Source organism: Podarcis melisellensis, assembly GCF_964234715.1.
Source record: "Podarcis melisellensis genome assembly, chromosome: 3".
NCBI lineage: Eukaryota > Metazoa > Chordata > Lepidosauria > Squamata > Lacertidae > Podarcis > Podarcis melisellensis.
In genome coordinates this window covers 65174656-65202606 of record NC_138530.1, presented here as the reverse complement: position 1 = coordinate 65202606, position 27951 = coordinate 65174656, and the positions used below count along the sequence as shown (strand labels likewise).

At 42.0% G+C, this 27951-nt stretch overlaps 1 protein-coding gene across 1 annotated transcript; it reads left to right on the top strand.

Moving 5' to 3' along the window:
• The first annotated feature begins 3202 nt into the window (after nt 1–3202).
• On the top strand, nt 3203–8466 carry CENPW (centromere protein W). The gene is made up of 3 exons (XM_081907238.1): nt 3203–3404; nt 4553–4666; nt 8077–8466. The coding sequence occupies exons 1-3, from the start codon at nt 3315–3317 to the stop codon at nt 8101–8103; spliced, it is 231 nt and encodes a 76-aa protein (XP_081763364.1). The 5' UTR covers nt 3203–3314; the 3' UTR covers nt 8104–8466.
• The last annotated feature ends 19485 nt before the right edge of the window (nt 8467–27951 follow it).

Sequence of the window (27951 nt, the reverse complement as noted above, 5' to 3'; positions counted from 1 at the left end):
GAAGATGCTTTATACAGCCTGAGTGATTCTGCTTAGAAGAAAGTACCGTATATTTTAATAGACAGGTGAGACATCTTTCAGTTTTTTGTTTTGTTTTTAAAAAACACTCTCATGGATTGGCTCCCAAACCTGACACCCACTTAAGAACCCACATAGTGTAGATTTTAAAACAATGTGGCCAAGATTTGGTCTAATGACTTCCATGGTTCCAAAGAACATTTCTGCATTGATAAGGCAAAAACACAAACAAGATATGGGGAAGGTACAAGACCACAAGAACCTCCACCAACAACAGCCCACAGGACTATGTAATAATATACTTTTCCACAGCAGCACCAAGCCCTGGTGTGCCAATAGGCATCCATTAGCAAAACTGCTTCCCCCAATGGATGAAGAAATATGCAGAGAGAGGCAGCACTGTTCCCCCTAGAATTCTGAAAAAGATTCCAGCAAAATCAGTGCAATAACAATCAGGCCCTACTGCTCTGAAACTCCCAGACAAAAATCTGCTGCTGGGATTTGTCTGTGGTTCTTCCACAGGCCTGCTGTAAGCCAGCAAGCAAGAGCCCCTGGCCAAGCTCCCAGGCACTGGGGAAGCTGCCAGCAGAGCTGCTAGCAACAAAAAAACACACCAAGAAACTGCTAGCTAATTTGCACAGAACAGCCCTCACAAAAGAGATAAACCCAGCAACCTTCAGTTCACCAGCAGCTTCTATACTTGTATCCTAAGATCAGCTTAAGCCAGAGGTTTTTGTCTCCATGGCTCCCTTGACCAACTACATTCTTTCTGTGGCACCCCTGTGGGGCTCAGAAGCCCAGTTATGTCACCCTTTGCCTGGAGAGATGGCAGCCCCTCACCCCTTTTTGAACAGCCTCCCTTGAGTGTTCCCTCAGCCTCCTCTCCCCTCTCCTTGGGAGTCCTGCAGGCAGCCGCTGTTCCTCCTGCCCCAGAGAGGTGCCTCTTCACACTGCCCACAGGGGCCTGGGACTTGTCTGTCCATTCCCAACAGCAAGGGCTGGGCTCCCTTTCCTGCTTGTTTGCTTGTTTGCTTACTTCAAGGCCACCTCAGTTCCTGGCAAACCAGCACCCCCTGGCCAGCCCCAGAGGCACCATTCGCCTGGGGAGCTTGTAGCCAGGACTGCTGCAACAAAGAGCTGGGCAAGCCTTTGGGAGGTGGAGTCAGGAGAAGGCATCAGAGGAGGGAGGGAAGAAAAGAGGGACAGAGACCAGTGTAGCCCGCAACACACCTGACCATCATTCAAGGCACCCCAGGGTGCCACGGCACACTGGTTGAAAACCATTCGCTTAAGCCATGGATTATTATGTGGTTCTGGTGGCACTTTTCGTTTAATTACATGCAAGACATATTTACTTGCTTCAGTATTTATTCCAGAAGCCATATCCTTTGATTTTAGGCTGCAATCTTACAGTGTGACTTCTGAGCAGATATGTATAGGATTGTACTAATGAAAACCTATCAATACAGTGGTACCTCGGGTTGCATACGCTTCAGGTTACATACACTTCAGGTTACAGACTCCGCTATCCCAGAAATAGTACCTCGGGTTAAGAACTTTGCTTCAGGATGAGAACAGAAATCATGCTCCGAAGCGCAGCGGCAGCAGGAGGCCCCATTAGCTAAAGTGGTACTTCAGGTTAGGAACAGTTTCAGGTTAAGAACAGACCTCCAGAACGAATTAAGTTCTTAACCTGAGGTACCACTGTACATGTTTTTGCCGCCTTCAAAAAAGCACATTATAATATTGTTTGTCACCTTTTGAGGGTGCAGCTCTAAAAAGTGGCTTAAAATACTTTTTAAAAAAATTAAACTTGTGTTTGTTGCATATTGGTCAATAAAACACTATGCATGCCTATCAAAAGTAAGTTACTTGCAGGTAAGTATGTGTAGGAGTGATGGAGAACCTGTGGCCTTACAGATAGAGTAACAGAACAGTAGAGTTGGAAAGCGTCCCCGAGTTGTCTAGTCCCTGCAATGCAGGAATCCTGCCCACAGCCATCCCTAGGTAGGCTCAAACTACCAGCCTTTTGGTTAACAGCCAGATGCTGTGACCCATTGCACCACCTTAAGACCGGGAAAGACATGCTGTGGATGTGGAAGAGCACAATTCACATGCAAAAGGTCTCAGGTTCTGTTCTTCCATGTGGGTTTGGGAGAGGACCCTGCCTAAAACCTGAGACAGCTGCTGTCAGTCAGTGAAGATAGTATTGTGCTGGGCGGAGTAATAATCCGGCTCTGTATAATGAGGCAGTTCTCTCTGGTACTGGACTCCCAACTCTGATCAGACTCGACCACTGGCTGCGTCCACCAACATCTGGAAGGTGTGCAGACTTACCACCCACAAGTTACAGGATTCCTGCCCAGCGGAAGCACCCATATTAAGAGCTGTAAACCAGCAAGTGTAATCCTGATGACAAGACAGCTGTATCAACAGCAGGGCCAGATTTAGATTTGATAAGGCCCCAAACTACTGAAGGTAATGGGGCCCTTTATATGTCCAGCTATCCTTTGTCAACAACAAATTGTCGCTGTTTTTGTGTTGAATATATGCTATATGGTCATTTATGGACCTAACAGGTATCTAAAGCCATTTAATTTGTTTTTTTATCTTATATTTTGGAAATGTACATCCAGGTTTTTTTCTTTAATTTTTTTGGGGGCCCCCCAAGAGCGTGGGGCCCTAAGCTATAGCTTGTTTAGTTTATACGTAAATCTGGCACTGATCAAGAGCACTTTCTTTGCATATGTATATCAGCTTTTTCTCCAAGGCGCAGTTCTCCCCCCGCCCCCGCGCACCATGCGCTCATATAATCCCCCCAACAACCGCCCTGTGAGGTAGGTGAGTCAAGTCCACAAGCAAGAGGAGAAAAAGTGCCTCGTGCGAGGGGTTCCCTTAAGTCTATTACGGCATATATCTATCCACAGACAAATATATGCCGTCTCCAAAGGGCAGGCCAAGTCACCAAGCCTTTACAACTGGGAGGAAGCGCTTTTAACAGCGCTGCGCTGGGTGGGTGGGTGGGGGGCAAGGGGCGTGGTTTCGGGACGACGACCCTCTAAGCGAGAGGGGACTCTGCTCAGGCTGCATCCGCCGTGCGCGAGGGAGGCGCTTCCTCTCGTGAGGGGGGGCGAGAAGAAGGGAGGCGGGGCCGTGCAGGCGGATTGGCCCGGCGGCGGCCGTGACGTCACCCTGCGCGCGGCGGCAGATTCGAAACTCCTCGGGCGCAGGCGCGGCTGGAGCAGGAAGGCCGCTCTGCTTGAGAGGAAAGAGAGGGAGCCGCCGCCGCCGCCGGGATGAAGAACACCGTTCCGCGGAGCACCGTGAAGAAGCTGCTGAGCAAGCACAAGCCGCACTTGCGCATGCGCGCCAACACCGACCTGCTGGTGAGGGGGGGCAGGGAGCGAAGGCGGTGTGTGTATAGGGGAAGGGGAGGCCGGAAGAAGCCCAGTGGCCTGTCTCCAACGGAGGTCGGTCGGATATTCCCGGGAAAGCCTCCACAGGCGCCTGCCCAAACCGCTTGCCCTCCTTCCCCACTAGCTTGCTGATACCTGAAGGGACCTTAGTGCCTCGCCGGTCTCTCTCCAGGATCAGGGACAGGCCTTGGCAGATCCCGGCGCCCCGTGAAAGGAAGCGGGTGTGTCCAGGGGACTCCGGTTATCCGCAGCTAGTGTTGCGGGTTTCGTGCCGGGTGCCCCCACCCGTCGCCGTATGTGATGGCGCTTTCGCTAGTGCTGTGCCATGGGAGGTACAGAGACATAAAATTGTAATAGTTGGAAGGGACGCCAAGGGTCATCTAGTCCAACCCCCCGTGGCGCAGGAGGGGGTGTTTAGGGTGCCACCCAAGCTGTTTGGCCAGGGTTTCAGAACTCACGCCCATGAAGTGTACGCTAGTAGTATTATCTACTTTCTTCATTGTTTCCTCCACTCCCCTGTTCGCAGCAACCAGCCGACACCAGTTTCTCAAAAGTTGTGTGAAATAGCCATCACGTTTTCAGTGTGAGTGTGCTATGAGGAGATACGTGGATGTTGACAGCACAAAAGTCAAGTAATATATTTGCATCCTTAGTGTAAGATTTAAGGGACATTAGTTTGTCTGGCGCTGTGGGTAAAACCTCAGCGCCTAGGGCTTGCTGATCGCATGGTCGGCGGTTCGAATCCCCGCGGCGGGGTGCGCTCCCGTCGTTCGGTCCCAGCGCCTGCCAACCTAGCAGTTCGAAAGCACCCCCGGGTGCAAGTAGATAAATAGGGACCGCTTACCAGCGGGAAGGTAAACGGCGTTCCGTGTGCTGCGCTGGCTCGCCAGATGCAGCTTCGTCATGCTTGCCACGTGACCCGGAAGTGTCTGCGGACCGCTGACTCCCGGCCTATAGAGTGAGATGAGCGCACAACCCTAGAGTCTGTCAAGACTGGCCCGTAAGGGCAGGGGTACCTTTACCTTTACCTTTTTAGTTTGTCTGGAGTGCTTCATTAATCAACAGGTAGTGGCTTTTAAGCATTTCTTTGGAAATAACGCTGCACTCTTCTTTTAAAGGTACATTTGAATGTCTTACTGTTTCTCCATCGACTAGCTGTAGAAACCAGGACCAATGCTATTGCGGAAAAGAGCAAAACAATTAAATCTCGACATGTTCGCTCTTCAGCAAAGGTAATTGCAGTTTAACAGCTGGAATTCTTTATTGAATCTAAGTATTTAAACACTGTAAACACCTCACACATTAATACTAAATATCAAGGGAATGTTAAGGTCTGTTCATTAGAAAACACTTTATGTTATCAATATAGCATTTGTTGTACTGTGTTTATTAAATGGCTTGGTGGGGGATCAAGCTTATATAATGATGTTTCCTATGTGTTTAAAATATGTGGTACCAAATCATATTTGGATATCTAAAATATTTTTTAGGCTGCCTTCTAGAGCGAGACTCTAATCGGGCAGATCCCATCATATAAATATAGATTCCCAAATTTAATAAAAAATAGAACAGCCATAGAACACCAAAAAAGCCCCCCACAAAAAACAGCATTAAAGGCAGCAATAGGACAATAACCATAAAACAGCAACATGGATTAAAAAAATATATCTTTATGGCTGCAATCCTAACCCCACTTTTCTGGTAGGAAGCCCTGTTGAATTCAATACAACTTACTTCTGAACCCTCATAGTTAGGGTTCTGAACAGGTTGTTATATAATATTGCATGACAAATCATAATAAAATTGATAAAATAAAATCAGTGCTCATTACCAGGGTACTTCAACAAGAGACATTGTGACAACTCGGATATTACAACCAACCACATTTGGTTCCACAATTCCCTTCAAGTACAAACTCAGAAAAAACTACCATATTATCTTGAGAGACAATGGAGTGTGCCTCTAGGAGTGAAGTCAAACTGCTATGTTAGCAGCACCAAAGTGACTTCTCTGGGGCGCTGATGTAATCAAATGGAAAGCAGAGCAATATGTTTGGTACCAGCTTGGCTGCATGAGCTGCCAGAAGGAGGCTTACAAGGCGTCATCCAACTGTCTTAGGGATTCCACTCTGGATTTGTGTAGGGTTTACTCCTTAGCCTTTTCTTCTCCTTAAGATATTCCACAAGGCAGGGGAGGTTTAGGTTCAGAATTTTCCTTCTTATAGATGGGCTACCTTCCCAGGTTGACAAGCCCCATCTGTCCCTCACTTCCTTCTACAACACGTGCAGAAACTGCCTTCTTGACCATTGGACCCATGAGTACAGTGGTACCTCTGGATGCGAATGGGATCCATTCTGAAGCCCCGTTCGCATCCTGAGCAAAATGCAGTCTGCGCATGCGTGGGTCGCGATTCACCGCTTCTGCGCATGCGCATGATGTCATTTTGAGCGTCTGCGCGAGCGGCGAAACCTAGAAGTAACCCGTTCCGTTACTTCTGGGTCGCCATGGAACGCAACCTGAAAACGCTCAACCTGAAGCGTCTTTAACCCGAGGTATGACTGTAGTCTTGTCTGCTCAGTCTACCAGAGTCTGTCTTCGTATGCAGAGGAATTCCCTCACTTACTGAGGGTTTGAGACCCATTGGCTACCCTTATATGGTTCAGCCGGCCATTTGAAGCTGTTCCTGGGGTGTGGCTGCTGTCGCATGGTGACAGCTGCTAGGAATCACAGGTGAGAGCTGAGTGCAGGGTGGAGACCAAAGGTGGACAAAGTACCCCAGAAGGAGCATACACATTATTATTATTATTATTATTATTATTACTCATAACTTCAAATATTTACACCATAAACTTTTATTATTAGAGAGGGAAGATAGTTATGAGTTTCACTAGAGGAGCTGAGGCTGTCATTACACATGACTATTTCTTAAATTAACACATATTCTTTTCTCAAAGTTGTACATAAAAGTACAAAGTGCCTTATTATACAGTGAAGGGGGGGGGCAATTTTTTTTAAACGGAACTTAAGAGCCAGACAGATTTTCTAGGAGTCTGCTAAGAGGGAGTGAGCATACTAGTAAAAGAGGGGATCTTTATTGGTATACTGTATTTTTCAACAGTTTTTCCTCTCCATTCCCAAGACTTTTTGCTTAATTTCTACCCAGACAGCCTTGAAATACCTTCTGGTTTGGAAACCCTTGCCCGCAGTCTTTTAGATCTGTGGTTGGCTGGTTGTAATTACTCACTAGCTGGGGGAAAGGATTCTGCATGCATAAGTTGGAATGCACACAGACCAACCTGATAACCAGCTATAGTGGTGCTCCATTGTCAAGCTACCTTGGATGTTGTCATGATGTAGCTTTCTCTATTGCACAGCACAAGTTGGTGCTGAGTGAAGGTTATGTGACAACCCTATCTCTGATAAATTGGAGATAAGAATACTGCTAATGGGATATGGCTAGGCTGGAAAGGAAGGAGATGCTAAAGAAGCAAGAGTAGGCAGCAGCTAGGCTCTGTCCTTTGCAGTGACAGTGCCTGGAGCATTAGAAGGGTGCAGGTTCCTGCAAATTGAGTTACTTTGCAAGGACATAGGCATGAGGCAGCTAGCAGCACAGATTGAAGGCTTTCTCTGCTTCAGACTTCTAAGTTTCACTCTCCAGGCTAATTTTTAAATTGTTAGTAGTAGATAGCTTCTAGTGAGGACTACCAGCTGCACATCTCCGGAAAGGTAAAAATGTCTACAGCCTCAGGACTGTGGGAGGAGTTCCTGACAAAAAGCTGCTACTTGCATGATCTCTGAAGCTGCTATTTGTATTTCAAGAAAAACCTCCTGAAAGGGTGTGACACAATGCTATTTTACCTTCTGAAAGATTTCTAGTGACCGCCTGAGCAGGAGAGCAAAAGTTCTGTCCACTGACCTTCTGAATAAGTCACTTTGCTCTTGTCATCGGAGAAGGGTGAGCCTGACCATGTCTTGGGAGGCTTATATATATTATTATTGCTGTTTGTGTCTTTTTCAGAGAGCTTGTTTTATAAAGTTGAAGTTTTCAGAATCTATTGGGCAGTTGTGCAGCATATAATTTTGATTGAATTGCTCCCAAGTTATTGAATAATACTGTGAAAAAGTATTGAAAAAACCCGTATCTATGTATCCATATGCAAAGTTATAGCCGTCCTATCTGAAATATGCACCATGTTAAGAAAAGGAACTCAGCAGAGAACGCGGACTGCCTCTGATTCTGACAGACAAAACTCTGGCTTACAGCAGCTGTAGTAAGATCATTTAATTTTTCTAGTTGTGTACCCACCCCTTCTTTTTTGTTTCGGGGCAGGGAAGATTTGCAGGCAGCAGAGAGGGGATCAGCTTTGCTGAAGGCAGATGAAAACTCACAAGGAGACTCATTAAGTGCTCTTCCCCAAAAGGGAGTTTTAGACAGGGTGTCATCACAGGGAAGCCCTATCAACCATTTAGTTTATTGATGCAAATCAGTTAAGTTGACTTTGTAGTAGTTTAGAAAAATGTGATATTCCTATTTTTTTAAAAGCCCTTTGATCTAATGCATCTCATGTTAAGTATTGGTCTATCTTTATTTGAAATAACAGCTTTATATATCTGAAGGTACTGTATTTTGTTTTCCCCTCAGATTGTTTTAAAGAAGAGCCGAGGCTAAAGTCAAGAAGTATTCCTTCATCCCCTGATTGATTCTGCGTAATTACTGTCGTACATGTTCTGAGGTTAAAATATCTGCATTTTGTACTTCTATTTTTCATATTCATATTTTTCCATATTTTTCAGTAGATAGATAGCCAAAGCCGATGCCATTGTTATTTGCAGGAGCTCACTACTTACTTTTTAATTAGGGCAATGTAATAAAACTGATGTGTATAATTAATACAATAGACAAATGCAAGTTTTAACCTTGTAATGTGTTCACTTGTTTATAATGATTAGCAAGATGTCTTCTATGAGACTATGGCAAATGTTAGAAGCCACTTTTAATTCTCTGTATAAAGTTACTTCTAGAAAAACAAAATATTTCTTTCTTTCTTTCTTTCTTTCTTTCTTTCTTTCTTTCTTTCTTTCTTTCTTTCTTTCTCTGAATGAATATTTATCAACAGGGTTGCTGTAAATATGCATCTTTTCACTTGTTTATAAACCTTTTTGGTTTTTGAGATTATTTTAAGTAACATCGCAAATAAAATATTACTGTTAAGCAAATGTTTGATGTAGGGGATTTAAACTGGGAAGCAGAACATTTACAAAACAGTTTGTAAACAGAATATGAGAACAAATGTTTCAGAACGATTTATAGCAATAAAGCTCTGCACAACTCCCCTCACTTGTTCATTTCACATGCTTTTCACTGTATCACAGAGTAAAAGGAGAGGTGTTTTAGACATGGTAAATCCTGTTGGGGCCGGTTGCAGCAGCAGTTCCTAGGAAAGGACAGACACTGATATATTCTTTCTCTTCCTTTACTGAAATGGCTCCTGGTGTTGGAGATGGCTAAAGGAATGGAAAACCCTGAAGTGTTCCCCTCACCCTCCTGTATTCATTTTTGGAAGAAGTAGCAAGTCTGTCATCTCTCTTTTTTTTACTGGAAAGATAGAAAATGTGTAACTGGAAGCCTTGGTCCCTATGCCTGTATCTTTCCTTTCCACAGCTAACTGTACCCAAGAATACCAACCACAGGATTCTACTTTCGGTCTCGTCATTCATATTTGGAATGCAAGTCTAAACTACTAAGTATAAATCCTTCAAAGGGATAGAAAAATTGCAAACATTTAAAACTCCCACTTATTACCAGTGTTTTGCAAAATGAAAGCCATTCACTTGCAAAACTTGTGGGTTGTTTCATGTATGCTACTTAGAAATATGATTAAGTACATGGTTAAGTCTCTTTTAATTGAATAGGGAATATACGAAAGCATTATTTAGTTATTTTTGCATTGCCTTAGTGAAAGCAGAGTTTTAAAATTATTCTTTTTGTGTATTAGTGCTTAGTGTTTCTGTTTGAGTGAAATAAACACTGACATAGACATTGCATCTTTTGGAAATTTCTTGCCTCAGTGAATGTTCCTTTTGTAACCATAAGATGGGGATAGAGTTAAGTGTCCCATTTATTTTTCTTCATGTGCAGGCTTCTATTTTATGAAATATGTTCTTTTTCTAGAATTAGCATTTTGCATTATGCTACTGGCAGTCATGATGCGTCCCAAGTTTTTATTGCTGACAGATGTGGGGCAATTAAGGGTTTCATTTTAAAGTTGTTCACGTAAAAGAAGGAAACTACTTTCAAGCTTTCATGTATCTTGTTAATGAAGTCTGAGTAGAGAGAAGCTAAATGTTCTGTGTTTTGACAGCATCCTGAAGACATTTCATTTTCTACACTAACAAGTGTCATCCAATCATCCAGAGTAATTAATCAACAATGGGTGATTAACACTTCAGAGGTTATGGTTGACATAAAATCTGAATGTATATTTTAATTAATGCTGATGTGTTTAATGCATTGGTTTCTGTATCTGTTTGAGAATAATTGTAGTATTGCATCTATAACATTGCATGTAACGTTGAATGAAAATTAACCTCCCCCTCAATATTGGAGGGGAGAAACTGTTGCTAAATTGTTACGTTGCCTGGCCCTGTAAATTCTTGGTGTTCTAGAGGAAATGTGCTATTGCTACACACTTTTATGTGTAGTAATTTTGCAATGAAGATAGAAGGCAAATGTTTTAAATAGCTACTCAGCCATTGGGATGTAATAAATATCCCTTGGGAAAGCCAAACCCAGGCAAATACATTATTGGAGAACTGCTGGAGTAAAATTCTTAACATAACATTAAAAAGAGCCTTGCTTAATCCAACCAAAGGCCTATCTAGTCCAGCATCTCAGTGGCCAGCTAAATACCTTTGGGAAGCTCATGATCAGGACATAAAGGCAATAGCCCTCTCTCAGGGTTGTTTCCCAGAGACTGTTATTCAGCGTTATGCTGCCTCTGTTTTGGGAAGTATTATGCAGTAGTAGTTGTCCTCCATGAACTTGTCAAAACCTGTTTTAAAGCCAAGTGCATAGCCCTCAACATATCCATAGCTGTCAACTTTTCCATTTTCTTACGAGGAATCCCATTCGGAAAAGGGGATTTCCCTTAGAAAAGGGGGAACGTTTACAGCTATGCATATCTTAGAGCGAATTCCATAGTTTCACCATGCTGCATCAAGAAGTACTGCCTTATATCTTTTTAGAAAAAACTTAGTTGCTTGTATGGAGCTCTCATGTGAATTGTGCCTGTCTTCTTCATTTATCTGAGCTGCCTTTACTCTGCATCTTTTATATCTCAGTTTCTGAAGATATCCTATATCTTCATTTGCTAGATTTGCACCATGCACACATTCCATGTGTCTTGGTATCTTGGTGGTATGTATGTAACACTTTGGTTTACGTACAAATGACTTTTTATATTGTTTCCAAAGGGTGTTTTTAAAAAAATGTTCATGTCAAAAAGATCCTCTGCTGAGTGCTTCCTGTGCCAAAATAACCCTCACATTTTGTTGGTCATTCCTCAGGCAAATTAGGCCCCTTTATCATTACTTTGGCAGTGTGAGAGATGCTTGGCTCTTTGTTGTGTCTTGAGGTTAATGTGAGAAAACCTTGACCATGTTGGAGGAGTCCAACCTGTGGGTCTTTTCAGTTTTAGTATTGCAAAAGCAGTACAGTAGGAAGGGTCTATATAATGAGAACTATCAAAGTGATACTTGACTGCACAATGATGCCGTGGATGCTGTCAAAACACAGACGCTTTTCCATGTTCAGCATGCAGTGTTAAGTATGGTCACTAGGTGGTAAGAATCATTGACACTATTTCTAAAAGGAACTGCTCTTAAAAATGGCCCTACATGAGGATTTTACTAGTGTTACGATTTCTAGAACTTCAGCTCCTCATAGAAAGGGTCACATTTACAAACATGGGTTCCAGATAAAGTGGTTGAATAAATTAGCAGGAAGCTGGTATGTAACTTTTCTGCCAGTTGGTCAGGACAGTATATAAAAGTATAAACTAGCATGCCACAACAATGGTCTGTCTATGGTTACCCAAATTCCTAAGTATCTGTTCTTTTGGAAGAGCTGTTAACCGTTACAAAAGGAATTTCCAAATTCTTCCAACTATTTTCTTACAGAAATGGGAGATCAAGTGGCACACGTGCTGCCAAATTACATGTGATGTTGGTCGCATAGCTCTGCCTTTAACTGTAGTGTGTATGTTTGTGTTTGATTACAAATAGCCAGTACTAGGCCCACAGACCAGGTTAGAACTCTTGCATGCTGTTACCAGGCTTCAATCCTTTACCTCACCCACTGTGGGCCTGATCTGCATTGCAAAATAAAGAGGTCACCCCCCCCCCGGACCTCTTTTTGCAAAAACACAGGTAACAGTTGCCCAGAACCTGATCGGAGCTGGGCCCACAGCAGCAGCCAGAGTTAAAGCCCCCACATCGCCATGTTGGCTTTTTGTTAGAGCCCCAGCTCTTAAGGATTGTGCCATGGGACTAATGTGACATATATGTCTCCCCTTAAAACTCCCATTTCTGTTAGCTTTTAATGAAAGCAAAAGTATATCTAATAACAAGAAATCTTTAATTTCCTGGGAGCTCAAGAATATTGCAGCAACTGAGATTGTGATCAGCATATGTAGACTAACACTTTACTAAAATCCTCTTGAATATTGTATTTGAGGCACAATTTTATAGGAGACTATTTTGCATGATCCTGTAAGTCAGGAAGCATATTGCTGCTGTTGTGCTGGATATTTGACCTTTCTTGACATGTTAGTAGTTAGTGTCAATTGCTTTGAACAAAATTCTAATCTTGGGATACATTTGTTATTTTGCTTTTGGCAAGACAGATAAGGGTGTTGTATGGACTTCAAATACTGGACCTGGAAAGCCAAGGCAAGAGGTTATTTTTTTCTTATCTGTGTTTTAAGCAGTGACTAGAACTGCTCAGAACACTTTTATGACCTTTTGCAATGTCAAAACATGAAACAGAGGGGAGGATATCCTATGGTTTATAGTGTTAAGGGAATTACCTCACCAGCTTGAAAGGTCAATAGCTAATGAACACCAGAGAAGAGTGAGCTATTGGAACCCTGCAGTCTACACAGGACATAAAGCAATGCATCATAGCTTTTGGATTTTTTTAAGTGCCCCTTTTATTAGCAAACCCTTTTCTGAGTGCTTTCGATAAGTTATTTTCCTTAAATTGTAGTTCATTTATTAGTTCCAAAAGAAATTAAAAGTTTGAAAATCAAACCTAGTTTTTAAGATAATAAAATTACCCCAAATGTATCCCTCCCATTCCCCTCCCTTCTTTTTTATTTTGAAGACAGTATGCCTTTGGGTAGGGGCCCCTTTGTTTCCTTCTCTATTTTAATTAGCTATTAATAAAGTTGGATGAGAATGAAAAGTCTGTACTTTATAGTGACTTCTGTTATGAGACACCAGAATAATAATCACTCTCAACATTGAAATTAAGAGGCCTTTTTAATCTTTTATTCTTAACATCTACAACTCAAGCAATATAATTTCTCATATTAGGAAGCAGCCATATAAATCAAGAGGCCAGAGTCTTTTGCTGAGCCATACTTCTGATTTTGCATCTTTAATTCTACGTTTATGTCACAGATTAGGTTTACACTGAGAATCTTGCAGCTTCAATCCCCCAGAGATAGGCCTAGAGGCCAAATGCAGCCGTTCTGACAGTCCCATCTTGGCCATGGGATTTTCCTCAGCCTCACTCACTCACCAGCTGCAGCCCTTCTCCACAGACCACAGCTCCCATAGGTCCTGCTTTGTACCCTGCTTGAATATTTTGGCAGGATTTGCTCAGGAATGCCAGGCCTAATGAGTACAGCAACTCTGCTTCAGTAGGTCTTGTCCCTGTGAGACAGTTGTCTCACAGCTGCCTAAGCCTTCTCATCTCCCAGGTCTTTCCCAAGCAATCTGAGATTACAATGGGGTGGCTGCCTTTGCTTCTCCCGCTTCATACCTCTCCTGGTTCTGGGAAACCAGGCGGTAGGGGAGCTTGTCACAGCAGGAGGGGAGGAAACACCCTTGCTACTTCACCTGCCTGATTCATCTCTGCCTCTTGGCCCTCTGCCATCGCCCTTCCCAGCTTAATAAACCCTGCTACCTCTTCAGCTTCTGACATCATCTCCATCCCACCACCAATCCCTGGGCTCTGAACTTTATTCGCTTGCAGGTTCCCCGGCTGGTGCCTCCCACCAGTGCCCATCCAGTCCATGACACAACTATTCATGGACTAGACACAAAGGTAAAATATTCATCATTGCCTACTTTTACCTCTGGTACTGCTCACCACTGGTACATAGCCCTTAGAAAGTTACCCAGAAAGGAATGCAACTCTTGGGCTGAAAATCATTCCCCATCTCTGCAGAAATCAGTCATAACAGGTGGTTGAAGGAACTGCTCTTGATTTGGACTGAATTTGGGAGGTGCTTGAAAATGTAACTTGTTTGCCTGAGTAGTTAGTTCCAGTTCCCCACTACAGTTCTTGTGGTGATTGGGTCTGTTGAGGTTCTCCTTGCTTCAGGTGCTTGTGCCTGGTTGATACGCAAAGCCAAAAGATGGCTCTTGCCATCTTTATTCAAGATCTTTAGCAGACTTCACACCTTCATTTAATTCCCTTTGGGAATTTGTACTGGCAATGGAAATACCGTATTTTTCTGTGTATAAAACTAGGTTCCCCCCCTAAAAATTAATGTCAAAAATTAGGGGGCGTCTTATAGACTGAAAAAATCGGTAGATCTCACTTTGTGAAACGAGGTGGAAAACAGAAGTGTCTCACAAATAAAGTACTGATATTTTGTCTTCGGATTAAAAATGTTGCCGTATAAGTATAGGTTATATTTGATCTGCAATACTTCTAATCTTTTCACCGTGATCAAATAATAGATGGTGAACTTGTGGTGGGTTGGTGGGGTGGGGGGAAGTCTGCAATAGAATATAAATGAGTCTTTTAACTGCAGGTTTTCTATAGCTTGGCAGATATACTTGGCATTTGCATACCCAGACCACAAACTGATTGCTATGATAGGATTAGTTTATTCATATGCCAATACTCTTTTCTTAAAGGCACTTTCAATGTATTTTGGGGGTTTTCTATTGTTTGCTTAAGAGCACCACATGATAATTCATCACACAATGTGTAAGTGCTATCCAAACATCACAAAGGCAGTTCCAAAGTTCAGACATTTACCAGTCTTTCTCGTCTCAAAGCAGATAATGGCAAATCTTTATTCCATATTCAAGGCAATCAGAACTTTGGAGCGTCTTCAGAGTAAAAATACTGTGGAATAGAGCTTCAGGCCCTACGTTAACCACAGCATAGTTAAGAGTTCACCTTATGTCAAAATTATTCTACATAATTTACAAACTATGACAAAATAAATATTTCAAGAGTCTCCCCCAAAGGGTAGTAACTACCAAAAATAGCTAAAAGATAATAATAGCCAAAACACTTTCTCAGTTATTTAAATTCCATATTATGTACATTAGTGTCTGCCAGCTTCCTATTTAGAATGAGGCCCTGTAAATGACCTCTTTACTGATGAAGAGTGAAATGAAATTCAGCTCCTTTTTAAAATCTTGTGAACTCTGGCTTTTCTCCTCAGCTTTATTTGAAGGACATTTAACCAAGGGGAAAATATTACCTTGCTGCTTGTCAGTATGAATAATATTTGAATTTTTAATAGTTGTCTTATCCTTAAAGAATCCGACTTTGCAGTTCACTTTTTAGAAAGCTTGTTCAATGTAACTTGCAGTGTTGCACTCTGCAAGGCCACAGTGCCCACAAGCAAATGAATCTCTATAGCGCTTGGTAGATGTTTGTTTGTTCTCCTCTCCAAATCTGGTGCCTGTATAAGCATAGCTAAAAACATCACCAGTGGCTGCAATTCATTATGGTGAATTGCATATACTATCAATCCTCCTGCACTTTGCACTTAAGGGAGATCAGATCCTCTCCATACTATTCAAGGATTGCATGGTAATATGAGAGCCTCGTGCAGTGTTCCCATTCTCTAAAATGAGTTATGGTGATGCTATTTTATGTCTCTCTTGAGGTGGGGAGGGAGGAATAACTGTTTATACATGAGAATCATATATGGGTGCCCGACTCTGCTGTAGTGAAGGATCATGCTCTTGCAGTTTAATTCTAAACTTGGATTATATCAAATTGTGGCTTTGTTCTAGTTGAAAATCACCAGTTTTATGTTGTTTGAGGGCTAGTAGGGTCTGATTTGACTGGGTGCCCTGACTTATGTTGCGTGGAAGTGCTGTCTGTTAGTGCAAAGCCATCATTGACTAGAATACCTCATTTACTGCTTGGTATTTATTGTAAATTGTTTACCATTTCTGTCTCGCCTTGTCCCAAAGAGCCCTCAAGCTGACTCAAAACAATAAAAATTGCAGTATTTAAAATATGAACAAAGTAAAATCAATATCATAAGAGGAAATGGAACATGCATTCAAAAAACCTAATGGAGGTAAAATATTCCAGAGCCAACATGACCACAGTAGTGTCTTCTCCTGGAGGATACTTCTGACAAACATCCTAACAATGCCATTTTGATGTCATGCAAATTTGTGTTTTATAAGAAGTGCTGAGTGGGCTAGACCTAGTTTTTCCAAAGTCAAGCATCAGTAGCTAACACAGACAATTGGAGCCGTACACCTTTGAGATCACAGTAGAGTAAATTGAAAACTGACATTTACAGGATTCAAGGTCCAAACTCTTTCTTGCATCATCAAAACTAATTGGTTGTAGCCATTTCATTTGTTGTAACACTTTAAAATCACCATGCCTTAAAGTAAAATGGCCTCAAAGTAAGTTTCACATTTGTATCATGGGCTTTGTCCAATGGATCTCAGTTGCATATAAAGATTTGATCACATTTTATTCTTGTAAGAACTGTGAGATAGGTTAAGCTGAGAGAGAGTGAATGGATTAGATGAACAGGTATTTGAGGCTAATTCACCGTGGCCTTAAGACTAACATGTCTCTCCACCCTACGCTGACAATTAGTGTAATAGGGTGGTACCCTTCTGCTTTGTAGTAGTGATCAGTTTGATGACACACATACCAAACCTTTCTCATAGAAGCTGTACTTAAATGTTCAGATAACACAACTTGCTTTCACGCCTAAAGCATAGAGACAACATGCTGCAACTGCTTCTCCTGCTCACTTTTTCTAGATTGAAAAATTCCAATAAACTATAAGGATCTGTTGCAGCATATGAATTTTCCACTGTTAGGCGCTAACAGCTTTATACAACAGTATAAACATTAAGTAGCTGGTTTTAGCTATCTCTCATCATTCCTTACAACTGCTAAAGCTATAATCTGCTGAAGCTGTGCAGCATCACACCCTTCCTGAGATTTTCATAGCTACTGTAGCAAAACATATTAGATGTAGCCAGCGCAGCTGCATTCATATAGTTGCTGGAAGCAAATTCAATAGCTGCAGGGTCCTTGCTTAACCAAATTGTGTCTCTTAACTGTCTGGAGTGCATCTAAATGCCACAGGCTGTAAAATGTGTTGGGATTAGTTTGCCACCTTTGCAGATTTATATTCCATGTTTAATTTCTAGGTTGCCATGATTTTTGGAGTTGTTCGAAATTGTGATGCAAAAGTGCTGGTCAAGAGAGTGGCTCTTTAAACAAAAAACAGCACAGGAATGAAACATATCATTACTAAGAATACAAATCAGGCCTGCATATTTCCAAAACGCTGCATCTTTAATGTTAAATATATAAAGCATTCAACAATTATGATGCAGGGTAAAGGTAAAGGGACCCCTGACTATTAGGTCCACTCGTGGCCGACTCGGGTTGTGGCGCTCATGTCGCTTTATTGGCCGAGGGAGCTGGCATACAGCTTCCGGGTCATGTGGCCAGCACGACTAAGCCGCTTCTGACGAACCAGAGCAGCGCATGGAAACGCCGTTTACCTTCCCGCCGGAACGGTACCTATTTATCTACTTGCACTGTGATGTGCTTTCAAACTGCTAGGTTGGCAGGAGCAGGGACCAAGCCGATGGTTGCCAACAGTGGAGAACCGTTTATAATAATGAAAGTTCAACTTAAGGCAAATTCTGTGGCATGGTCACAGATATGGAAAAATTGGACAAAAGCAGACAAACATCTAGAAGAGAAAATGATGGTCCTTCTTCAAAAAGTAGTCAGCAAGGCAAAAGTAGTGAGCAATGAGAATAAGCAGAAAACTGGAAAGTAACATCCAAGGATAAATGGATGCATATTTGTGTAAAATAGGCCATTTCCTCTCGAAAGATAGAGAAAACTGCTCTGTTAGTAAACACAATTTTATTAGGCTGGTTTGTGATACTGTAAAGCTTGTTAGTTGTTAGATGTAAAACTAAACATGAAATCTTGGATGCAAAAAATATGAAATGTCTGCTAAGGTTCAATGAAGTGGTCCCTGGTTACCAAAGAGCAAGTGCTTTATGATATGAGAGAAACAGCATTAGAATATAATCTACTTTGTATTTTGGAGATTGGTTCGTCTGTCTGTTCTATATAGACTTGGCCACCCGTTGAGATATCGTCCTCAAACTCAGAACAAAGTTTCCCAAGGTGGGGGCAGGAGTCTTTGTTGACAGTTGGCCACAGGCCATTTTGAATTACTGCCCGGTTTTAGGCCTCTTGCAATAGATATCATTGCCAAACTTGGCACAAGGGCTCCTGAGGTGGGGGAGGTAGTATTCGTTAATATTTGGAGCCTGGGTGTCACTTTGAATCCAGATGGCAGACTGAAACATGACTTTGGCCTCACCTGCCATATGGCTACCTCTGAAGGTATCACCCGATGGAGCAGGACTTTGCCCAATTTTTCACAATGGTTCCAATCTCGAGATATTGTTGCTGAATTATGGAGGTGAAGGTGGCACTCTTCATCTACATTTGGCCACCAGGGGCCACTTTGGATCAAGATGATGGACCAAATTAACCCTAATTAAACATCTCCCTAAAATTCATTTGACTGTTGGTCAGGTGCTCCCTGGATCAGGTTGTTGCATTTGATGTCTAAATTTCACAAATCTCACAAATTACACTAGTCATTAAAAAAATCATTTGAATTCTCAGGCTGTACTGGCTACTTGTAGTTAATATGCTCAGAAAATGATCTATGGTGCCTTATGGCTTTATTAAGGCATGCTGCTTTCTTTTGTGCATGAAAGCAAGGTATAGCTAGAAATTCTGTGCCAGTAATGAACTAATTTCTTTACTTGTGATACTTTTGTGGCTTTAACTGTTCCATTGCACAATATGTGAGGAGCTCATGTGGAAAGACACACCAGCCCTATCTATTACTCATTTTCACCATTTTCTGATTTAAATCTTAAATTGGTGTGCAAAGCTCCCTTGCCCAGCGTTTAAGCTATTTAATCAGAAGCTGAGTATAAGCTGTGTGATGTGACACTACGGCATGTAGCAAAACTACAACATATCATGTTAGACTTAGTTCAGGCTGAGTAAGGAATAAAATTCCACTCCAGCCATCTTGAACTAGATGATCCTTTTCATCTGGAGTACATTTATCCCTCTATCCCTCGTCTTTAGGGAAAGTACACACAGCCCAGACCTAAAATGTAATACTTCATTAAAAAGCCTGTATTGAATAACCACATTTTCAAAAGACACATTTCAGCTGATTGCAGGAATATGGCCCTCAGTGCATAGTCAGCAAATAAGAGGATGATGCCGATTAGCACAGACGTAATAGCGAGAGTCTGTTGGGTCAATTTAAGGAAATGGCAGGAATCCTAGTGGCTGGGCGCACACCTATTCAGTGAAAGACCGTATAATAACTTAATCCCTATGATATCATTTTCATCGACATGTTGGTATTTAACTGCATTTTCTCCACCCACCCACCTTCTAGTCCAGGAAGGTAAAATAATAGCTTCTCCCCACTGAGCAAACAAACTTGAGATTCAGTTTACTGTGCAATAAAATTTGAATAGGCTGATTCTATTTGGACCAAAGCGGGCTGAGAAATTCTGCCTGTCAAGGGTTTTGTGATCTCAAAGGAGAAACTTCATTTTGAAAATAAATATTACTTATGTCTGGAAAGTTTGCAGCTGTTTTCCACCGACTGCCCCGCTAAGACACACACACACACACACACACACACGCACACAAAATCTGTATAACAGCTGGATTGGTCAGGGCAACTTTCTGATCACTAAGTTCTTAGGAAGAAGAAAAATGCATACAATTTCTAAGTAAATGTAATTTTTATAGATTGTATTGTGGAAAAGCTGAGGTGACAAAACGTCCATATGCTTGATGATCACTCAGATCCCTAAGTGCACCTCCTCCATGAGAGAACTAGAAGAGAACAGGCCTATTTTGCGGTGGCTCCTTGCTTGTGGGTTGCTTTCCTCAGGGAGCCTCCCCTGGCACCTTCATTAAATAACTTCAGAAGCCAGGCAAAAACATGCCACTTCTCCCAGGCCTTTGGCTAATTAAATATTCTCCGGCATTTAAAATGGTGGGGGTGAGGTGGGGGTATTGTTTTTGTTTGTTACTATGGTATGTATTTTTGTGATTTTATATTGTAACCCGTATAGAAATTGAATACATAAAATTAAATAAATAAATGCTGAACCAGAGAGTGGAAATTGTGTCCCACAAACTGACCACCTTGCAGGAAGTTGGGCTGAATAACAAGACACCACGTAGCAGCAAGAACTTTGAAATAAATTATGTGCATATGCCACATAGATACAGTGGTACCTCTGGTTACGTACTTAATTCGTTCCAGAGGTCTGTTCTTAACCTGAAACTGTTCTTAACCTGAAGCACCACTTTAGCTAATGGGGCCTCCTGCTGCCACCACGCCGCCGGAACATGATTTCTGTTCTCATCCTGAAGCAAAGTTCTTAACCTGAAGCACTATTTTTGGGTTAGCGGAGTCTGTAACCTGAAGTGTATGTAACCTGAAGCGTATGTAACCCGAGGTACCACTGTACATACAAAACTGAAGAGCTATAACATTAAAATATGTAGTCCATTTTCAGACAACAGGGAAACTTTCTTCCCTTCCCAAGAGTGGTACATAGGGCAGCCTTAACATATGGAACAACGTCTGGTCAGAAGACAGGGTCAACCTGTGAACTGGCAGGTTGGCAAGACTTGCAAACAGGGCTGCTCTCGTCGTCTTTCCAAGAGCAATTGCAGGTTCTATGCTCGCTCTCAACTAATGCACAGCACCACTCTAGTTTCTCAGTTTTCTCCTCTAGGTCATTCTCTGGAAACAGGGATGGAAGACTTGAGCGAGGGGTGCTGACGTTTTCCTTTGGGACTGATATTAGTTCCCAGAATACAGTATTATCCAGCTCAGCACATGTCCCTAGATAATGCTCAAGAGAGAATATGTGAATGACTGACTATCTGAACATAGCTTCATGTCAATTTGGAGGGGAAAAAATAGTTCACCCCAGTCATAATAACACCAAATACCCAGAAAGCAGGACCAGGTGGGCCATGTGGAGATGTTTCCAAATTCAGAACTAGGGCCACCTGGCTGGTGACACTGAGTGGGACAGCTTTACACTTTTATTCCAATTTGATACTGTTGGTTGTTATGCTTTGAATATTCAGTAACATTTCGTTAAATTTTCAAACTGGCCTGGTTTTATGGCATTCTTAAATCCAGAACCTGGAAAAGGGGACACAGTTAGAAGCTATACAACACATTTCCAAGAACAACAAAAATATTATTCAAGTTTTGGTTTTGGTTTTGGCCATGGTCATGTTTATTTTACACTTCATCTTTTTCCCTTGCAGAAAGGTTAAAAGACTTGGTTTAAGCTTTAAAAAAATCTTTTATTAAGCAAACAAAAATAAGAATTAGACATTTTCAGTTTCTAAGAAATAAGGAAATTAAAACATCCTAAGCCAATATAAAACAAACTTATTTCCACTACAAATGCTGTTTTGGAAGGAAAAAAATATTTGAGCTTTCATAGGAAGCCCATTTGTTCTTCAGAACTGAGATTGGTGTCCTAACCTTCTTCACATTTACTTGAGAATATGATCTACATTGAAGTGTTGCCTCCACCTGATGCTACCCCACATGGGGGATATGTGTGAATTTGGCAGCTATACGGACAGGGCCAGTTGTCTGAGTTCTTTTCAACCCTGTGAAGTTTCAAAATATATAGCTAGAATGTAATGCTGAAGTTTTCACACGAATTACAAATAGTATTCCATTTTTCACTATTACGCAAGTCCCAGGCCTTTGGATTGCAGCGAACCCTTCACTCATCAAGATCACAGTAAATATTATCATATGAATCCAATGAGTTGAATTCAACATTTGAGGGTTGCTGTTGTGCAAGCTTACATGTCACTGATATAACAACAACAATAGCAGCAGTAGTGTGAGGGCTTTAGCAACATCTTTAGCAAGCACAAGACCCCCACTTGGATCTGGCTGTTGCATTACCTTAAGAACAAGTCTCCTGCTAGTGCAATGGCAGTTGTACAAGCAGACTGTCACAATTGGGATATCATCATATGGGTACAAACATATTTGCTAATCTAAATTTCTCATTGAGTGACTGTTTAATTTTCCAATGAAACTCCAAACCCCAGTGTCCATTCTGATAAATGAATTTACCCTGCAGTTTTATAATCTTGGAGAGATACTTAGTCAAGATGGAGCCAAATATTTAATAGAATCATTAACTTTGCTACACTGTATTTTAAGAGAAGTGATGTTACTGGGGGAAAACAACCCGTTTTGGCAGTTCTTCCAGATGGTGGTTATTTCTTCTTGCTCAAGTTTTCCACCCAAATCTTATGCATCTATAGTCATCACTGCAGTCCCCCCCCCCCCCCCCGTTACAAAATTATAGGAAAACCAGCAGGATAAGTGTTGGGTACAGTCCCAACATATGTGTACAGTGTAATCGCAAAGCTGTCTAAATATCTGTGCTGAGAGGTTACATAATTCTCGCACTTGCTCATGTGAACTTTAGTAGAGTCTGTCAAATAATTTGATTTGGGCACTTTCCCATTTAACTATGCAAGAGGTTGTGGAAAATAATTCATTCTGAATAGAGAAAAAGACTCCAGAGTACTGTGATATACTTTGAGGCGTGTTAGTAGTGATTTTGCGGGGGAAAGCAGTAAACCTAAGAAACACACAGGGCTTAATTTATGTTAGAGCTCAACCCCACCAGTCCATCTATTTTCAATGGCTTAACCATGAAATATGGATAGAAGAAAGTGAGGCTGATGAAATGCAGAGCGCTCAGTAAGAACAGAGGATGCCAGCATATCTGGGATAATAGGAAAGCGCATCCAGATCACAGAGCTTCTGGACAGAAGTAATCCCTGGGATTTTCTTCCACTCCAAAATCAGCACCAGGCATAACAGTAATTGATTTAGGTGTGCTGCTGCTGCTTGACAGTGTAATCCTATCTATGTCTACTCAGAGGCAAGCCCCATTTAATACAGCTATGATGACCTCAAGTTAAGTGGGTATATGATTTCAACATGTGAAGACCAAAGCCCGCTTTGGTCCATGAGATGCAGAATCTCACGGATCGTGACCTGTCTGCAAAGCAAACTAACAGCACATTTTTAATCGGGCGACTGGCAAACCCACCACCATCCCATTTGATTCGTAATAAGCCGGCCTGCTGAGCCAATTCTTCTAAAGGAAATGGGGAAATAGCTCAGGTTATTCTAAGCCCGTTCACATTCCAATCACATGCCTTCAATAACAGAATCGGAAACACCCTTGGAAAGAGTTAAAGATGAAAATGACAGCTGCAGCTCTGTGCGAGTAAGGATGCTTGTGGTGGCTTTGGCAGCACTTCCTTCCTGTTTTCACCTCCCATGAAACCGATTTCAACAGGACAATTCATTCAGAAGACAAATACAAATTTCCCTAAAGCTTGTTGAAAGTTCTTGAACCTGGAATGGAACTGGGGAGGAGGGGTCCTTTGAACACGTTACGTTGCCATATACAGTAGTTCTTTCTATGCAGGGTTTTCTGTGACCGTGCCGCAGCCATTGTGCAATGTTTCTTGGTCATTTGTAGACTTTATCTTCCAAAGCAGCCCTTTTCTGTCAAACTTGGCTCCATTACCACTGAGAAAGCTGTTTCTTGTCAGATTTCTTGGCTGATGCTTTTCTTGATGTGACCTTTCTCTTTGGGATGTGTCAGTGACATTCGGTTATATCACGCAGCACATAGCAGAACATAACTTGGAGGGATTGTCACAGAACAGTAGCATAGGATCTATTCAAGCCTTTCCTCAACTAATGAGTTAAAAAACTGAGTAATATGCCAAAAGTTAATTGGGTGAGATACTCTCCCCTGTTCTGGCCCCTTTGTTCTTCTTGAAATGGGAACTAAAAGTTGGCCGTTTTATGGGCTGCTAAAAAATCTCTCTCAAGAGAAGGGAGCATGTTCCCATTCTTTCTGACATAAAGAATATCTGGCATCATGTGAGGGTGAGCAATACCGGTCTGCCAAGCAAAAAAGTGCAACTTCCTTTAGGCTTTTCATATGGCCTAGCTCATTGCTCAGGTGTGATGGACAATTCTGGCCAATGGACTGCTCTATGGTTCACATCCACTTGTGGGATAGTCAGTCAGGTAACATTGTTTTGTGGTGACACAAAGAATAAGCAGCAATTCATATCTGATTGTGAATCTGGTTTAAGGTTTGGGGGTGAACTGCCTGATTGCGTGCTTGCTTCTGGAGCCTCCGTAGTGCCTTTGCAGACAGTATAACTATATTTGCAGAATAGGTTATTGCAACTGCTTCAAGAACCTGAGGAGAGGCTCCCATTAGCAGATGCCAACAGATGCCAAGACTGCCCCCCTCACTTATTACAATTTTACTTATTCCCTATTTTCCCCAGGCATCTGACTGTATGAAACATATTAAAACAAGTTCGTTGGCATCTGTCTGTCTTGGGAGACAATGGAGGAGTGTGTCTTTGGGTGCTCAGGTCAAGTTGAAACATTAAACCACAACCATGAGTAGATACATCATCTGCCTACTGGACAGGAGGGTCAAATGGCCAGCAGGGCAGGCTCAGGACCTGAGGGTATGTCATTGCCTAGGCAAATGTTTCAACTTGCCACTATGGCTAACTGCAGGATCTGAATGGTCCCAGATCTGAATGGTCTCAGTTTGAACCAGAAGCTTCTGACACATGGCCAACATTCAGCAGATCCATTTCCCCCATCAATAGAACAAACCACTTTTCCAATGTCTTTCTTCCTCCAAGTTCTTAGAAAGCCACCAGCCTTGTTCCTTTGGAATAAGGCCATCCTAGTAAACAGAAACCTGTTAGTTCCGTGAATGTGTTTACTGTAGCATAAGCTTTCATGATCCAGACCATTGTCAGATGCTTATTCTCTGTTGGCAGAGTAGGATAACACTTCATCTAATGAAGTAGACTCTGGCCGATGAAAGTTTAATGCCACAGTAAAGGTATTAGTTTTTAAGGGGCCGCATGACTCTGTTGGTTTTGTTGTAATAGACTAGGGTTACAATCCTAATCCTATTTGTCTGGGAATAAGATCCAATAGGACTTACTTCGGGGTAGACCTGGTTAGGATTGCAATGTAACATGGTCACCTACCTTTAATAAGTCCCATGAGCTTTGTTTAATTATATGTAAAGCTTTTTTTAAATAAAAAATGGAATACAATAAATGTATTGATGATAATATGAGGCCTATTGTTTATCTATTACAGTGACTTACAAAACAGAGATGTTAAATGTTTACATGCAGATGTTTGGGCTTCTGCCTTTGTCAGATGCTGCCGCCCAAGTGTCGGTTACAAAGCACTGAGGCTGTACTATTCAGAAGTGTTGCATTTCTGTAGCTGAGCAAATGCAGCACTCCTGAATATTCCATCCTCCGTGTTCCATACCCACAACCTTGGCCACAGCATCCTTTGATTCACCTCAGAGAAGCTGAAGAAGACCTTTTGCTGTAAGAATTCAGTTATCTTAGTTTTGTAAGTCACTGTAATTAACTGCAGTCTACCAGGATCCAGAGCAAATTTGTCTAGAGTACTATTTGAGATCTAAAAATCCTTCCTCAACCTCGGCCCTCCATATGTTTTGAGACTACAATTCCCACCATCCCTGACCACTGGTCCTGCTAGCTAGGGATCATGGGAGTTGTAGGCCAAAAACATTTGGAGGGCCAAGGTTGAGGAAGCCTGAGATAGATGATAGATAGACAGAAAGAAAGAAACTGAAATTCTGTATCCATATTAATGGATGTGACACTGGATGTGACAATAATCCGGCAACCATGAGAGCTTTCCTCTCAGTGCAAATACCAGCTGTAGGGAGGGGGGCAATCTGGACCAAAACCTCCCAAGCAACTTGTGTCAGCCCAGCTGGTGCCAAATGTATTGCTCTGCTATCCTTTGGACCATATCAGAAAGGCCTAGATCAGGGTTTTGTCATCTGGGCAGTCCAGGACCTCCATATGCACTGTCTAGGCCTGCACCCCAGGTAGGTCACATCAGTGCTGCTAATATAGCAGTTTGACTTCACCCCCGGAGGCATACTCCATACCCTCCAACATTTCTCCGATAAAAATAGGGATATCCTGAGGAAAAGTGAGACATTCCGGGATTAAATCAGAAACCAGGATGGTTTCTCCAAATCAGGGATGTCCCTGGAAAATAGGGGCACTTGGAGGGTCTGTTACTCCATTGTCTCTTGAGACAGAGATGCCTACTTCCCTGAATCCTAGCAGGGTACTTGACAACAGGAAGAAGACAAGTCTCATTCTGAGAAAACCAAGTGACACATAAAAAGCCTTACATAGTCATATATAGGCAAAACCTAGGCAACGTGGAAACATATGTATTGCTAACAGAGAACGTAATCACACTTTCACATCTGGAATTCATGTTCATATTTACTTAATAATAATTAGTAGGAGCCTGTGGTGAGCTTCGTTTCCCATCTGGGAACATAACATCACAATAACTAAAAATAAAGATGAGGAGAAAAGGCAAATACGATTTGTATTATGTAACTGTATAACACTTTGAAAATATCTTGCACTGCAAACTAAATGGCCTTTCGTAACCATGATTAGGGCTCCCAAGCTGAGTCTAAAGTTAGTCAGTCACTCAAAGACTGCAGACAAATGCTAGTACATAACTTGGGAACTCCCAACAGAAAATAAAAGTAACACTATTGCATCCCACATTCCAAAGGATTTCCTGGGCATTTCTCCATTCTCCTTCCTCACCTTTCCATGACCAAAATTAGTTTTATTACCACAAAATCTTCAAGGGGTGTTCAAAAGGGCAACTTCCTTTGGTTATTTCTAGATGTGTATGCCCAGATTCAATGTTTTATTCCTTCTTTGAACGAGAACAAGTATTCGTTTTGAGACTCTCACAGAAAGTGAACAGAAGACTGCTGACAGAACATGGCCAGCGGTGGCATCAGTGGGCAGCTGATATGATCCTGCCAGATCCTGTTCCCTTCTGCACACAACTGTTCTATACTTGGAGCGAAAGAGGCCTATGCAGATCTTAAGGAGCTGCATGGCAAGGAGATTGCTTTGATTAGGAAACTGACCTGGCGAGGGGGTTAAGCACCCTTGTCTGCCACACTATTGTTCTGATCAAATTGGCAATGTGCTTCCCATGGCTACGTTTCATAAGAAAAAGAAGAGATCCAATCACAGATATCCCATGTAACATGTAGTTTAGCTCTTAACAGTGGCGCCAAATAAAGCATCTGACATTTCTTTCATCAGTTTTCAGTTGCTCAGTAACAAGATATGAGATACATACTTGTGGCATGAGAAGGCTTTCATTACTTTCCAGTTTTCCTTAAGTTGCATATTTATCATCACAAGTTTAACAGAAACATTCTGACTTGCCTGACTTGATTTGACCAAAAGGCTGACACTGTCAGTACAAGATACTCTTTTCACCACTAATTTGTGCTTCAAGAACCCTCCTGCACACACCCGGTCATCCTATCACAGTAATAAACGAGGCAGAAGAAACTCCAGATATGCATGGATATTTATGTTAAATGCCACTTCACACATGAATGATGGATTAGATCATGGGTAGGCAAACTAAGGCCCAGGGGCCGGATGCAGCCCAATCGCCTTCTCATTCCGGCCCACGAACAGTCCCGGGAATCAGCGTGTTTTTACATGAGTAGAATATGTGCTTTTATTTAAAATGCATCTCTGGGTTGGAAAACAGCTGCAAACTTTCCAGACATAAGTAATATTTATTTTCAAAATGAAGTTTCTCCTTTGAGATCACAAAACCCTTGACAGGCAGAATTTCTCAGTCCGCTTTGGTCCAAATAGAATCAGCCTATTCAAATTTTATTGCACCATTGACCTCCAACTACAGAGAGAGGGATCCACAACAACCTACAG

Excerpts from the sequence above, each read along its gene's own strand:
- CENPW (XM_081907238.1), top strand. The coding sequence starts at position 3,315 with ATGAAGAACACCGTTCCGCGGAGCACCGTGAAGAAGCTGCTGAGCAAG. Across the intron at positions 3,405-4,552 it reads GCGCCAACACCGACCTGCTG|GTACATTTGAATGTCTTACT; the intron begins GTGAGGGGGGGC and ends CTTCTTTTAAAG. Across the intron at positions 4,667-8,076 it reads ATGTTCGCTCTTCAGCAAAG|ATTGTTTTAAAGAAGAGCCG; the intron begins GTAATTGCAGTT and ends TTTTCCCCTCAG.